Source organism: Coptis chinensis, chromosome 3 (assembly GCF_015680905.1).
Source record: "Coptis chinensis isolate HL-2020 chromosome 3, ASM1568090v1, whole genome shotgun sequence".
Classification (NCBI taxonomy): domain Eukaryota; kingdom Viridiplantae; phylum Streptophyta; class Magnoliopsida; order Ranunculales; family Ranunculaceae; genus Coptis; species Coptis chinensis.
The window spans coordinates 14,819,949-14,837,030 of NC_141458.1; the positions used below are offsets into that span (position 1 = coordinate 14,819,949).

Genomic DNA, 17,082 nt, shown 5'->3' on the forward strand with positions numbered 1-17,082 from the left:
TAGTTTTCAAACCTATGTGTCGATATATCCACCTATAGGCATATTAGATGCTTTTTTTTATTTAGCTACAATGTCGGCTACAAGATTTGCTTCCCTACATATGTGTGAAACATAGATGGACTGAACTATTTTCAAACAAGTGTTCCACCGTCCTTTGAGCTTCCAGGGCATTGCACCGTTTTAAAGGCTGAAACAGCAGCGGATCGGAGTCTGATTCAATCCACAAATTTAACCAGTCTCGTTTTAGGCTACTTCAGTGCATGATTGCACAACACTCTGCCCAGTAGTTATCTGCCACACCCAATGCTTTACCTGTAATCAACTTAAAGTTGCCTTCGCAGTCCCTAAAGGAAGCACCGTAGCCCGCACTGCCCCTAGCGCGCTGCTTCATGTGTATTGATTTGGATTATGATTTCACAAGACCTTTGGAGACGTTGGAGAATAAGATATATATATTTCTGATCTCCATTTCTTTTCTTGTAATAAGGATATAACTTGTTCTTGAGATTATTCCATCTTGTAATCTCTTTGAGAATATATTAATATAGCCTCTGTCAATTGGGCATCATCCATACTGATGACCTATTTCGTCCGTTTCTTTTTCTTTTTTTTTCACAATACTTAAATTTAATTTGCAACATTTCTCTTTTACTAGTTTGTAGGCATGTGCATAAGCACCGGTTCTTTTGAAAACATTTAGATTTTTTTTAGAAAATTGGGACTACCGTTTTAGTCGCTAACCCGTTTTAATTTTCTAACAAATTATTTTAAATTAAGTTTTAATTAAGTTTTAAAAACCCGTTTTTTCAATTGGGAGAGAGATTCTGTTTTAATAGGAGAATGATTCTTGTTTTAATTAGATACGCTAGATTTTCTCTTAATTTTCAATATGAGATAAATTCCTATTTTAATAGGAGAAGGATTCCCGCTTTAATTAGAAGTGTTATAATTTGTTTTAATAGAAGAAGAATTCCCGTTATAATAGGAGAGAAATTCCCGTTGTAAAAAAGAATTTCTGTTTTTCAAATATGAAAAAAAATTCTTGTTTTAATAGGAGATAACGTTGAATTTTAATAGAGCTCAAAAAATACCCCTTGTGGGAGCTTTAATATTAAGATATAGATAGATATACTTGATTTCATATATTTATTTATTTGACCCAAACGAAATTTCAGGGTTTCTAGGACATACTTAGTCTTTTGCTTGTTCCTGGGTGTGAACCAAAAAGAAGCTGGTGTAAATTCTATTTAGTACAATCACACAAGGGCACAAGGCTTTATTCCAAAACTCTTTTATAAACGTTTTTGGATTATGAAAGACATTTCAATGGATCGACGGCAAATCAGATAAATAAGTAGTAGAATCAGGTAGAGCCCGGCTACTGAGGAGGCTCATTTGCTTCATTTCCATCTCAATTAGTAGAGTACACCATAATTAACATGAGCTTTTAAATTGTACCAGCCTTTTTTCTACTACTAAATATCCTTGATAAAATATTCAAACAAATTATTCAATGCCTTTAAAAAAGATTATTTGGTCATTTCAATTTTTACTACCGTTTATACCCTTAACTTAACATAGGAAAAAGAGGGCATTTGTGTAAATTCAAGTCGAAAACCAACTGCATGCAATATATGAATTATACGCATGTATTAATTATTTATAAATTAAACTTTAATTACCATAAATACACTCTGCCTCCTTTCGCCTTCCCTCTCCCCTCTTTTGGTAAACAATAACTTCTTTCCTTTCATATTCTTTTTCTGTCTCGTCATCTTTTCTTCTCGACTCAAAAATCTCTAGACACTCTTCTCTTTCTTCTTTCACTGTCAATGCAAGTGCAGAGAAGAAGAAAGTACTTATTATTAATACTAACAGTGGTGGGCATGATGTTATTGGGCTTTACTTTGTTAAAGATCTTTTGAGTTATGGTCATGAAGTTATTATGTTGCGGGAGCGAGGATGTAAGTAAGATTAGAAAAATAAAAGTTTTGCATCCTCTCGCTTTCCAAAGTTTCAAAACTCCTCAGTTCTCCAAAGTCCCAACCACCTCTCTGAGTCTTCCTGAAACTTCGTTTCTTCACCAAAGTATCAACCAAGAAGAAATCTGAGAAATTTAAGCTCTATCAAGTTAATTGAATGATTTAATCCATTGTTTTCTCTATCTTCCTCTGTTGGCAAGAGGTGACTACTCCGTTTCCTCTCGCTCAGGTTCTTTCCATTCATTCTCTCCTATTACGTTCATCTTCCTTATTCGACTTCACAATACAAATTGTTAAAAATAGTTTGTGTTAGGACTTGGGAAGGAAGCAACAATTAGTGTTTCAATTTTTATCGATTAATTTTACTGGAAATTTATACATTCTTCTATTTCTCTCCTCATTCTATTGCACCTTTTAACCATCCATGTCTATGAGGCCATGTGTGATTTCTACTGTTCTAGATAATTATAGGAAAGTTAGTTAACTCCAAGGAATCTATTTGTGTTGTAGTATATTTTATTATTTTACAGGTTAAGCAAATTTGCTTATGATTTTGGGTCAATTTATTCTTTCTAATTTGTTGAAATGAAATGCCTGAAATGTTGTAGAAAAGCCTGCGGAATTATTAGTTTCTTTCTGTTATGCCAAGTTATACTCTATTAAAGTCTGGTAGAATGTCAAAGTTATCTCCACTGTTAGTTCATTTGTATCGAAATACCAAATATGTGAATAGAGATTGTACATGTTTTTGTCCATTCAGAATGTGTTATGGTGGTGTAGTGTGTAGTGGAGCCTGTATCTTTATTCAATATTTTCTTTTGGGTGCATATATGTTGTTCACTGTTGAAATATATTTCTTCTTCAAAAATAAATCTATATATAATTCCAGTTTTAAGCCCTGATCTCTATAACTTATGTTAATTCGTAATCTTGGGATATTTTCATCTTCAATGTGAACTTGATTTTTTTCCATTAACGTATAGGTTTTGCCTTCAAATATCACAATTTTGCAAGCAACTTGATGGAAGCTCCTGCCAATCTGCCATGTATTATCTACTTAAAGAAACTCGGTAAAGAGTTGTCAGGTTCTCATGGGATACAGGTTAGTCTTGACACTTCTCTTAGAGTTCTTTTCCTTATCAATTTGTTCCCAGTTAACTTTTCTTTTCATTGATGTACTCATATATATCCAAGTTGACTTTCTGATTTGGGGTATTCTAGGGGTGTAATACGGGGTGGGCCGGGTCAATTACGGGTCAAATAGTGATGGGTCGGGTCGGGGCGGGTCTAGGGGATACAAATCCAATGGTCCCCGACGGGGCGGGTTGAAGTGTCATGTCTTAGTACCATCACCCGGCCTGTTGGGTCAGCTTACGGGGCGGGTCATCTGGGTCAGGTGGAAATTATTATTTTAACCCAATTTCACCCAAAAAAACGTTCTAATTCTGCAAGTAATATATTTCCAATTCACAACATAGAGAAAAAAATGGAATCAATCAATAAAAAATAAACAAAAATAAAATAAAAAAATAAAAAAAACTTAAACTTGAACCCAAAACCATATCTGTAAATTTGAAACTTTTTTCTCATGATTTACCATTTGTAAATTGATTATTTTCCATAACATGATAAAATGAAGATGGGAGCGAGGATCTATGGTACAAAATAATAAAATATAAACTAAAAGAATTCAAAATTAATACAAAAATGAATGATTCATCTTCTCCAAAATTCGAAAGTTGAATTTGAACTTTTGATATTTGCCCAATGTTCAAACTTGAATATGTGAAATTGATGTTTAACTCATAAGTTTGTATTCATATTTCTCAAATTCCTACAAGTTAAAAGAAAATATAAACAAAATACAAAAATATTAGATTTAAAGTCTTGAAATTGTGCAGGTCAACGGGGTTGGGTCAACGGCTTTTGACACGGTGTGGGTTGGGCGGCTTGATGGGTCGGGTTTGAACATAGAAGTATAGAACCTACATCCATAGCCGGACCGCGTAAAAATGGTGGCGGGGTGGTGCGGGTTTGTGTTCGGGTCGGTGTGGGTTTGGGTGGCGGGTGAAAACCGGGTACCCTACCGGATGATGGGTAAACGATTTTTTTTTTACACTCCTAGGGTATTCCATCATTGTTAAAATCTATTAGGTTTTTTTATATTGATGTATTCATATCCAAGCCAGTTTCTAATTTGGGGTGGTCCCTCATTGTTAAATCTTATTCCACTTTGCCAATGCAATCTAATCGCTAAAATGTTTAGTTTTACCCATTGTGATCAACAGGTGTTCTTCTGTCAAAAAATTGCCTTGCAGTCGTTTTTCTTTTTTCCGGTTTTGCCCTCTCTTATTTCTTATTGTTTCCGATTTTGCCCTCGCCTATTTTTATTTTTCCATAAGATTTGCTCACGCGGGAGATATAAGGAAAAACAAACACCGACTCACCGACTCTTCCTCCCTCAATATCACCCCCTCCTAATATCACTCCCTCAATATCATGTATGTAATTCTTCTTACTATTCTCATTTCGGTATTGATTTTTGTAAATTGTGTGAGTGGGTTCTCCATGCACTTAGACTCTTTTCAATTTCCGTGTACGTGGATACGTGATGTGGGGTGTGTTTTTTTTTTTTTTTTTTTTTTAAGGTAATCGTATTTTTATCTTTAAAACGCCATTTATTTTAGACGTTTATTACTCTCCCTGTAGAGACCATTGAACATGTCAACGACTCAAACACCATCTGACCAGCCTGATCATGTATGTCGAAACGCCTTCTTAACATTAGTGAGGAACAATTGGCATTGGAACGAGAACGTCGTCGTCTTCGTGATAAACAATGTAGACAAACTATGAGCGAGGAGCAAAGGTTGGGGAGAAAAGGCACGTCTACAGAGATATTATCAACGTCGTAAGGGTGTATTAAACAATTGTCGTGGCAGTGAATCTCCTAATCAGGATAACAAATACTGCTCCAACAACGATGTACATACCCCTACCACTGACAACATATCCTCTGTTTCTAACACTATGGTTGGGTGCACCTTTCGTTCGTTGTCCATGATTCAGCCACCGACACACATCAATCTCTCAGGTATGAATACAACTCTAATATTATTCTTTGTATATATATCATGCATTAACATTTCTACTTAATACAACTATGATATTATTCTTTGTATATATATCATGCATTAACATTTGTACTTTAAAAAAATCTTACTCTGCACCTTTTACAGACCACGTACATAATGTCATTCAATGTCACGCATAATCGGTGGACCGGGCTTAGCGAAATTTACCTCTATCTACCATTCTAAATCTAGATGGAAGGAATCTTGATATTAACATTGGTACTCTGCTTTAACATACTCTTTTGTTGATTTTGTTTTTACGTGGTATTGGTTTTAACCCATTCTTGACGTTTACATTTTAGGAAACTCCGGCAATATAGTAACTACAAGAACGCCTCTCCAGGATGATATAAACGGGTATGACAACGGTGTTCCGGACGACGCTAGCACCAGTTATGATAACGACATTCAAGGAACTTTCCTATTGTTACACGAAATATTTGTCAACTAATTTCTTATTCTGCATATACAGTTATTCTTATTAATTAATGACTTAATCAATATATTGTTACAAAAAATGCAACATATGCCACTAGGCCAAGAAGATGAGAATTCTGTTCAACCAATCCACCCCCTTCGAACTAGGAGAATTCCACTTACATGTAGATCTTCTCACAATTATGCAAGAGATTTCGTTTACACCCCGAACTTCCAGCGTTTCGAGATAACACACATAAACACATGCAACCATCGCCATGCCGAATTATTCCGCTCTGAATCCCGTCAATTTTGTTGTCTTCGTGGAAAAGTCAATCTCCCGCTATTGCCGACACCACCTGATCTGATGTATCTATATGCATCACACACGGATGAGGCTGTCCACTTTCGTCATAACATTCGATCTTACAACAATGCATTCTCCTTCGCTTTAATGGGTGTACACTTGGACGAAAATCTAGCCATTGGAAGGCGTGGTATTTATACATACCGTGCGCAAGGATCTATCTACCACAGAATTGGTGGTCTTCTACCTTAGTCTGGGCAGCGACCAAGATATATGCAGATGTATGTTTATGACACAGATCATGAGATTGCTAATCGACAAGCTGAGAACAAGATACTCTCAATCCACAAGTTCTGTCCATTTTACAAAGGGTCCTTGATGATCATAACCCCTTTGTTCACACACTTCGTCGTATTTCACAGTCTGAAAACATACTAGACATACGATTGCTACTAAAGGAAAAGCCATGTGAACATCATCATTATACCTTGCCAATGTCTTCCCAAGTGGTTGCCATTTTGATTGGGGGTGACGACCCTGCAGAACAAAAAATGAGAGATATTATTGTGGAAACTGTGACAGGAAAATTCCTAAATGTCCCCGACCTTCGCGACTTCTATGATCCTCTTCAATATCCACTGTTTCATCCTTATGGAAATTTTGGGTCGATTTACAGATTTTCAAAGAACGATGCACGGAGAATCGATTGCAGAGAATTCTACTGTTATATGCTCCAGGTTCTTTTTGTATTCCATCTATTACTTTCTCCCTTTAATTTTTGTCATTATACATATATATGTATCAAGAGTTTACTGTATCCAAAATCTTTGTTGGAACAGATTCGATCTAATTACGACTCGGTCCTGCTTCGTTCCGGTCGGCTTTTGCAACATTTTGTTGTCGACATGTATGTGAAGATTTCCACAATGTAGCTTCGATATATCCGAGACAATCAAGATGTTATAAGAGCTGATTTGTATCATGGTCTGATAGATTCATTAGCCTCCGGAGAAACAAATGCAGGTGAATAACATGTCTATATATTAGTTTAGCTTTAGATTTCTTTCTTTCATTTCCCACTCACACACAGTTTATCTATTTCTAGCTAACATCGGTCGAAGAACTATATTACCGTCATCATATATCGGAAGCCCTAGAGATATGCATGAAAGATACCATGATGCGATGGCTCTGGTTCAAAATTTTGGAAAGCCAGACATTTTCCTCACCATGACCTGCAACCCAAATTGGGTCAATATAACACGTCGGCTTGAACCTGGTCAACTCCCACAAGACAGGCCTGATCTGACTACGAGAGTTTTCCATGAAGCGTGTGAGGAACTCGAAAAAGATTTATTCAATATCGGGATCTTGGGGAAAGTTGTGGCACATGTACATGTCATTGAATTCCAGAAGCGGGGTTTGCCACATGCACATATGCTCCTAATACTTTATGATGCTGACAAACTAAAATCTCCCGAAGATTACGACCGAGTCGTCTGAGCTGAAATTCCTGATCCCTTAAGTGAGCCCGATTTATACAATGTTGTTATTAAGCATATGATACATGGTCCCTGTGGCCCATTAAATCCTGATTCTGTTTGCATGAGGGATGGGGCATGTAAAAAAAGATTTCCAAAAGAGTTCTCTGCAGTAACTTTTCACGGAAATGACTCCTACCCTATTTATCAACGACGTGATAATGATCGTACATTTTTGCTTCACGGTGATCTTAGTGTCGACAATCGTTGGGTTGTCCCATACAATCCATGGCTGCTGTTAAAATATGATTATCATATAAATGTTGAAGTATGCTCAAGTATTAGATCAGTCAAGTATTTGTACAAGTACGTGTACAAAGGTTTTGACCGAGTCTCCATGGAGGTGAACTCAGCTGCGCCACATGACCATGATGAAATCAGGCAGTTTATGGATGCAAGATGGGTATGTCCACAAGAGTCACTATGGAAAATTTTCAGATTTCCTCTTAATAGAATGTACCCTGCAGTTTATGCTCTACAAATCCATCTTCCTAATATGCATCAAGTTATCTTCTCGGAAAAACGGGATGTCAGACATTTGATTGCAGATGGACGTACATCCTGAACAATGTTAACTAAATTCTTTCATACAAATATGGCTGACCCTGAGGCAAGACAATATTTATACAAGGAGTTCCCTGAGCATTATACATGGAATAAGTCAAACAAGCGTTTGCGGAAAAGGGGGAACAATGTCAAGGTGATTGGTAGAATGCGTGTTGTACATCCATCTGATAGTGAGAGGTACTTCTTACACATTCTTCTTAATCATGTCAGGGGACCTACTTCTTTCAATGACCTTAAAACTGCTGGCTCACAAACGTGCTCAACGTTTAAAGAAGCTGCTGAACTACTGGGACTTCTAGAACACGACAATTCAATACGCGAGTGCTTATTGGAAGCAGCCGCAATACATATGCCATCAGCCTTAAGAAAATTGTTTACTTCTATATTGGTTTTCTGCAATCCAGTGGGTGTTCATGAGCTATGGAATGAATTTTACCCGTATATGATAGAGGACTATTCTTCCACAAGCAACATAAATTCTGCCATTAATCGTTTGCTTATGGAGATTAAAATATCTTTGTCTGAAAAAGGGAAGAAGTTGTCAAACTATGATTTGTCAGCCATTTCTAAAGACTATGATGATCATTCTAATCTTCAGAGTCTGATTGCTAAAGAAAAATCAATCGTCATACCTCAAGACAATCTATCATTTGTTAGTATGTTGAACGATGACCAAATGTATGCCTTCAATAAAATAATACACTCAGTTGATCATCACAAAAGCTCTGTTTACTTCATCAATGGTCCAGGTGGTACTGGTAAAACGTTTTTGTATCGTTATATTCTAGCTTACTTGAGAAACAGAGGCCACATAGCCATTGCAACGTCTACTTCAGGTCTTGCAGCTACCATGCTTCCCCGGTGGTCACACCGCATTATTCAAGGTTTAAAATTCACGCGCGCTACACAAAAGTCCACCTGTCAAATAGGCAAGCGAACCCCTCTTGCTGAATTGCTATATCAGTCAAGTCTCATTATTTGGGACGAGGCAACTATGACACTGCCACACATTTGAAGCACTGGACAGAACACTAAAGATTTAACCGGTTCCGACTTGCCTTTTGGTGGAAAGATTTTTGTATTGGGAGGAAACTTTCGACAAGTCCTCCCTATTGTTCCTCATGGAACTATTGCTGAGAAGGTCAATGCATGTATAACAAAATCTAATATATGGAATAGTGTCAAAATGATTCATCTGAGAGAAAACATCCGTGTAAGGACTGATCCCTGTTTTTCAGATATGCTATTACGCATAGGCGACGGTAACGAGCCTTGCATACTTGACGATATGGTCAAAATCCCAAATGACATTCTTATTCCATGGGAGGGTGAGCATTCTTTGTTTCACTTAATATCTAATGTTTTTCCTACACTTCCGTAAAATGCTCATAATAAAGACTACATAGCTCATAGGGCGTTACTGACCCTAAGAAATGACTGTGTTGATGAGCTAAATGAGATAGTCATTCAAATGTTCCCGGGTGAGGAAAAAACATTCTATTCGTTTGACTCAGTTGAGAATGACCCTAGGCATTTATATCAACAAGAGTTCCTAAACTCCATATCTCCAGGGGGTTTGGCCCCCACAAGTTGACATTGAAACTAGGAGCTCCCATTCTACTTCTCAGAAATATTGACCCAGCTAATGGTCTCTGCAATGGGACCAGGCTTATCTGTCGTGGATTTCGAAGAAATGTCATCTATGCTAATATTCTAACTGGAAGTTATGCTAGCAGACCGGCTTTTCTTCATCGAATTCCGATGAAGCCATCAGAAGATCTCAATCTTCCTTTCGACTTCACTAGAAAACAGTTCCCAATTCGCTTGGGGTTCGCTTTGACGATGCACAAGTCACAAGGACAGACATTACCTCATGTGGGAATCTATTTACCAGATCATGTGTTCGATCAGGGTCAACTGTATGTTGCACTATCACGAGGTGTGCCCAGGAGCACAACCAAAGTATTGGTGAGAAATGGAATCATAAAGGGTTTCACAGGCACTTTTACTAAAAACGTTGTCTACAAAGACGTTCTTCGATCAACAATGTAACATGCATGTGCAGTCCGATATAACTTCTCCATAATCCATATCTCTCCTCATTATAAGTACCCTTACTTCAATTGTCTTCTCTGAATATAGTAATTTCTTTTGTAATTTTCCTGTATGCTATAGTACCAACCTCTTACTTCTGTTTGTAAGTTTTTGTAGTTTTTGTTTGTATATCAAACAATATCTCCATACACAGTGTCCACCTTTGCAATTCTCTTCTTTTTGGACATGTTATATAATGTTTTTACTGATTATGCTGAAATTCGATACTACCTTCTTTATCTCATCTAAAAGAAAAAATATACTACCTTCTTTATTTGAGCTGAATTCTGATGTGAAGGACGGAAGTATTTGCTAAATTCTGATTCGCTTGGGGACGTTACTTATTTGCCTTTTCCCGTAAATATTATATTAAGTTCTGGTTATCCTTCGTCTACTAGACTTAACTGTCGTCTTTTGGTTTGTTAAAATTTTGATTTGTTGTGAATATAACACTACGGAAACAACATTACCCACTACAATAGATCAATCCTACACAAGGATCGATCCTTCTTACTAGACAAGACTTCAACACCCTCCAAAGTAATCCCAACAATTCTCAATATCAAATAACAAGTATATAAAGTAAAACAATTAATATAAAAGAAAAACAAACCACAAGACGAGATATATTGTAGTTCGTCAATTTGCCTACGTCCACACTACGAGTTCCAAGCTTTACTAGATGTTCGGAGTAAAAGATTATAAATCTCTCAATTCACTCACAAAGAATGAACACTCAACTCACAAAGAATTGCTGACTTATAATCTCTCTCTTTCTTGGTTTTGGAAAAGTTAGGTTTCTACAGAAAAAACCTATATTTACTCTATTTCATAAAACTTCCGAAAAAAGGCAAATTCATGCTGAAATACGGTAGAGCGCAGGTCGCGCCCTCGACCAGGCAAAGTTGAGCTCGGGTTGCGCCTTGTCTAGTTATTGTAAATGGAGCGCGGGCCGCACCCTTCACACCAGAATGAGAAAACATCTTTTTTCTCTACAATTCTCCACCTCGGTAAGGTTTTAACACATAAAACCGAGCTAAACACATCTAGCAAGAACACATCCATCCAGAAACTTGCAGTCCATCCGCCCCTAAGGGCCATGCCCACAAAGGCTCTATCAAGCATGTAGGATTTGGAGCAAGTCCAAACAATGTTAGAACTTAACTCCGGTGACAACCTTAGTCAGCATATCAGTAGGATTGTTATGGGTGTCCACTTTCTCAAGTGACACATCATCATCCTCAACGACATCCCATATAAAGTGATAACGGACATCAATATGCTTGGTCCGAGCATGATGAACCTGGTTTTTCACCAAATGAATAACACTCTGACTATCACAATGCAAAGCAACACCGTTCTGCTCAATACCCATATCATCCAGAAGACCTCGAAGCCATAATGCCTCTTTTCATTTGCCTCGCCATTGCCATATACTACGCACCGGTAGTAGATAGAGCAATCAGAATCAGTAGCATAGACCTCCAACTAACCGGTGCACCATGCATCATAAACACATAACCAGTAGTCGATCGTCGTCTATCTATATCACCTGCATAATCTGAATCCACATATCCACTGACATAACAAGTGTCTTCACCATAAACTAATCCTACATCCAAGGTACCCTTCAAGTACCTTAATACCCATTTCACTGCTTCCCAATGCTGCTTCCCAGGATTAGCCATATACCTGCTTACAACACTAACTGCTTGTGAAATGTTTGGGCATGTGCACACCATAGCATACATCAAACTACACGCTGCATTAGCATAAGGAACATGTTCCATATGTTTTTGTTCCTCCACCGAACTAGGAGAGAACTTAATTGAAAGCCTAAAATGCCCAGCCAAAAGCCTAGAAACCGACTTTGCATTCTCCATACCAAAACGCGAAAGTACTTTCTGAAGGTATTTCTTCTGAGATACAACTATCCGTCGCTTCTGCCTATCTCTGTCAATCTCTATGCCCAGTATCTTCTTGGCTCCACCTAAGTTTTTCATCTCAAACTCAGAGCTAAGTTGAGATTTCAACTTGTCTATCTCCACCATGCTTTTGGAAGCAATAAGCATGTCATCCACATAAAGTAGGAGATAGATGAAGTCATTACCACGGCTTCTTAAAGTAAACACAACAAGCATACTTACTTCAGGTGTACTTATGTTGCATCATGAACGTGTCAAAGCGCTTGTACCATTGCCTGGGCGATTGCTTTAACCCGTACAGTGACCGATTCAATTTGCATACATGATCTTCTTTCTCAGCAACGACAAACCCTTCAGGTTGTTGTCTCATATAGATCTTTTCCTCCAACTCCCCATGCAAGAAAGCAGTTTTTACATCAAGTTGATTTAACTCCAAGTCGAAGTGAGCAACTAAACTCAATAACACACGAATGGACATATGTTTGACCACTAGAGAAAATACCTCATTATAGTCGACTCCTTCCTTCTGTGAAAAACCTTTTGCTACCACTCTTGCCTTGTACCCAGTACTGTCGGACTCAGGAAGGACCTCTTTCTTTTTGAACACTCATTTACTGCCGATAGTCCTTTTGCCCTTTGGCAATAAAACTAGGTCCCATGTGTGATTTTTATCAAGAGATTAATTCCATCTCTGCTTGCATAGCTACCAACCAATATCTGCAATAAGCATCTCTAATAGCTTCCTTGAAGCTATCTGGCTCATCATCTTTGATATTCAGTGCATATGCCACTAAATCCACCTGACCATAGTATTTCACCGGCTTCTCGTGCCCATACTTGTGCACTTCTTTAACTTGTCTCTTTGGCCTAGGGTCAGCCACTACAAGTTGCAGATGTTCTTGCTTTTCTTCCTGTTGTTGTGTGGTTCCATGATTTGGTACCTCATCATGATCTAACGAGTCATCTGCTACATCAAACAACTCAAGCTCAGTAGCTTGAACTTCTATAGACTCACCATTCTGCCCAGCTACTTCCGGCTTACTGAAAGATAACAAGGAAGTCTCATCGAAGATAACATGCATCTCTGCTGACTAGGAACTTGTGGTCTTCTAGACACCACAATTTGTATCCCTTTACCCTATTTGTGAAGCCTGATAAGTACCCAAAACTGTAATATTAAACCCCGAGAGACATAGCATTTTGGTCGATTATGTGTTTAATAATCATGTAATAACTATATTTTCGTACTTTTGCAGGTTTCCGCAATTAAAATAAATATAGTGATAAAACATGCATCGAAGTACGGGAATACGGGAATAATTGAAGTTTCCCACTCAACCCCCGTGAAGCCCAACAAAGCCTGACTAGAGCCGAAGTTTCCAAAAGAACAAAACCAGTCGCGAACGGTCCACATATAAAGAAGCAAAAACTTCCGCCTCAAATCGGATAAATCTAGATGCCGACGTTGGCTAGTGAAGCCGCCAAGTCAGAATACGGGGAATATTTGAAGTTTCCCACTCAACCCCCGTGAAGCCCAACAAAGCCCGACTAGAGCGAAGTTTCCAAAAGAACGTAACCAAAGTGAGAATGGGTCCACATATAAAGAAGCAAAAACTTCAAGCTCAAATCGGATAAATCTAGATGCCGACGTTGGCTAGTGAAGCTGCCATAGCAACCCCGGCGAATTTAACTCGAAGGACAAAAGTCGTAAAATGCCAAAATCGGTAGCCACTAGACACACTAAGTGGGATCTACTCTACGCCCCCGTAAGGCATGACCGGTCAACAAGATAGCGGTGGCAAAGAATGGTTTCAATTTGGTACCACGGCAAAAGAGAAGACACGCACTAATTTAAACCAGGTGGTTTGAATTGAAATGAGCTAACAAACAAAACATTAAATCAGCAAAAAGACAAAAAATTAAAACAGATCAAAACTTCTCAAAGTTTTGAAGTAATCAATTAGCTACCGAACAAAACTCAATTAAATGGGTCTTCAGTCTCCAGCCTATATATATGAGGGGGTCGCCTTCATTATTACCCCTTCAGCATATTAATGCTTAAGCTTCCGCCTAGTTAGATTTCTTTTCAGTACTTACATTCTACCATTTCCATTCCAACAACTTAAATACTATAAGTTATTTTACCTTCAATAACAGTCATTTCTTTTCTAGTTTAATTCCTGTCTTGCATTTATTTACTTAATGTATACAGCAAGTTTTATTATTCCTTCTATGACCATGAACTAATCCCCCCCCCCCTCAGGGGGAAAGTTATGCCGCTTGTATGAAAATCCGGATTGACTCGTTAATATTCTAGAATCACTACTTAGGAATTAGGCATAGAATTGACATCCGGTCCCAAAATGACTGAGACTGTACAAAGTTAGACTGCTGATGCTCCAGATCTACGCTACGACTCCAAAATGTGTCCTGCGACTCTGCAGTGTCGAATGACTCTCCAATTCGTCCAGCTGATGTGAAATTGTGCCAGGAGCTGAAATAATATACCAGAGATGAAGTATTATTGAAACTCCTTATGCTAGTGAAATGCGACCTAGAGATGTGGGGATGCACTAGGGATCAATACTCGACGTCGTCTCCGAAAACGAGACGAAGTAGAGATGTAGTGATTTGGAAATAAAAACTGTTGAAAAAATGATTCTTGCATGAGCATGATTAACTCTCTCCCTGTTTCTCTATTTTTGTTTACCTACATATAATCGCCGTAGTAATTTACGTTATCTGCATTACCGTTATTTTAATTAAAACCAACTAAAAAGAAACCTAAAAATTCTACTCACCAAAAGTTGTAATTCCAGTTGTGAACCTATCCGAGCCCTAAGGTTTAGACGATCCCTTACTCGACCTATCCTACCAAACCCACGTGAGTAAGGTAAACTGACTAAAACGCATGCGACTATCACGGACGTTGGACTTTGGACTTTGGACTTGGGTCTTTGGACTTCGGACTTTGGACTGTGGACCTCAAACTTAAGAAAATAAGTAACTGAAAACCAATAAACGTGTATAAAGAGCGTTTTATCAAAGCCTAAGAATATGACCTTCTTAGCTCTAGGATCTAGCTTGCTTTCCCTCAAATGGTAGTAAGCTGTCGATCCAAACACTCACAAAATACTATAATCAGCTGGGTTACCTGACCACACCTCATAAGGTGTCCAACAATCTATAGCTGGTACTGGTGACCTATTGTACAGGTAACACGCCATGGACACTGCATCTCTCCAATACTCTTTGCCTAGACTGGCATTAGACAACAAACATCTTGCTCTTTCAAGCAAGGTTCTATTCATCCTCTCGCCATTCCATTCTGGCGTATGCGTGCCTCGATCGATTAATCCGGTCCGACAATTCCCCTCATTGCAAGACAAAACTCTTAGAAAGGTCCATAGGTATACTCAGTACCATTGTCAGACCGTAATGTCTTTACCTTCTTATCTGTGCGATTCTCAACCCTTGCCTTCCACTTCTTAAATGTCTCAAACACTTCATCTTTCGATTTCATCATATACACCCACACATAGCGAGTATGATCATTAATGAATGAGACATAATAGCGGTTACCTCCCTTTGAAGCCACCCTGAAGGGTCCCCAAACATCTGTATGCACATAGTCAAGGATGTCTATTGTCGTGTGCTTGCTTGACTTGAACTTGACTCTGCACTGCTTCCCATAGACGCAATACTCATAGAACCCCATACTTGGCTTCTTCAAATTCTTCAAGAACCTTCACTTGCACAACTCAGACAAACCCTTTTCACTCATATGCCTAAACGCATATGTCATATCTTAGTGCACTCAGAATCATTACTACATTCACCCACTGCTACATCGCCTATCACCGTACTACCTATCAAAGTATACAAGGTTCCATGTTTTTTACCGTTCATAACAACTAAAGAGCCATTAACAATATTTATGACTCCACTTTCGCCCACAAACTTGTAGCCTTTGGAATCCAAGGTACCAAGAGAAATAAGACTTTTCTTTAGCTCAGGAACATGTCTCACATCGGTTAAAGTCCTCACTACACCATCATACATCTTGACCCGTATAGTTCCAATTAATTCCTACAGTCTTACAAGCAACGTCATTACCCATCAAAATGGAACCACCATCAATGCTCTAATAAGAAGTAAACCACTTTCTATTCGGGCACATATGATAGGAACATCCGGAATCAAGAATCAACATTTCGGTCATATGGTCTTGTGTGGACACAAAGAGACTGAACTCATCCCCTTCAGAGCCTGAAGCATAACTTGCCTCAATTTTTGCCTTACCTTTCTTCTGACCATCTCTCTTGTTCTCTTTCTTCGGGTGAGGATAATTACTTGCATAATGTCTCTTTTCATTACAATTGTAGCAGTGTACATGTTTTAAAGGCTTCTTTAACTTGGACCTAGAATTCTCATTGCTTGTAGAATTCTGTTTATACGAATTTCCTCTTGCCACTAGCCCCTGTCCTGCATCAATGCTATTCTCAACTCGTGTCTTCTTCATCAACTCATAAGAAAGAAGTGCAGTTTAAACTTCATCGAGATCTACATCTTCTCTGTTCATAAAGTTAGTCATTAGATGCTCATAGCTTTCTGGCAAAGAGAATATTAAACATGCCGCTTGATCCTCATCATCCATCTTCATGCCAACATTCAAATAATCCGCTAGGCGTCAATAGAACTCACTAACGTGCTCTTGCATCGTTGAACCATCCACCATCATGTACCGATCAAGACGCTTCTTAAGGTACATCATGTTAGTCATGCTCTTGGTCATATACATAGACTCTAGCTTGAGCCAAATACCAGCAGCGGTATCTTCTCTCATCACACTATACATAACCTCATTAGCAAGACACAACCGAATTTATGAACAAGCATGTAGATCGAACTCTTCCCAATCATCATCACTCATACTCACCGCCTTAGATTTAATCCCCTTTAAAACCTTATGCAAACCTTGTTGGATGAGAATGTCTCTTACTTAGATTCTCCAAATCCCAAAATTATTCTTCCCATTAAACTTCTCTATTTCAAACTAGAATTTGACATCTTAGGAGCCAGTTTTTCAAGTTACACACAATAACAAAAAAAAAA

At 38.3% G+C, this 17,082-nt stretch overlaps 1 protein-coding gene and 1 pseudogene across 1 annotated transcript; both read left to right on the plus strand.

Moving 5' to 3' along the window:
* The first annotated feature begins 7,001 nt into the window (after nt 1–7,001).
* On the plus strand, nt 7,002–7,946 carry LOC147508137 (uncharacterized; annotated as a pseudogene).
* Nucleotides 7,947–7,976: 30 nt separating this feature from the next.
* LOC147508138 (uncharacterized) lies at nt 7,977–8,963 on the plus strand. The gene has a single exon (XM_086596887.1). The coding sequence runs from the start codon at nt 7,977–7,979 to the stop codon at nt 8,961–8,963; it is 987 nt and encodes a 328-aa protein (XP_086453013.1).
* The last annotated feature ends 8,119 nt before the right edge of the window (nt 8,964–17,082 follow it).

Coding starts and splice junctions, on each gene's coding strand:
- LOC147508138 (XM_086596887.1), top strand. CDS start 7,977: ATGGCTGACCCTGAGGCAAGACAATATTTATACAAGGAGTTCCCTGAG.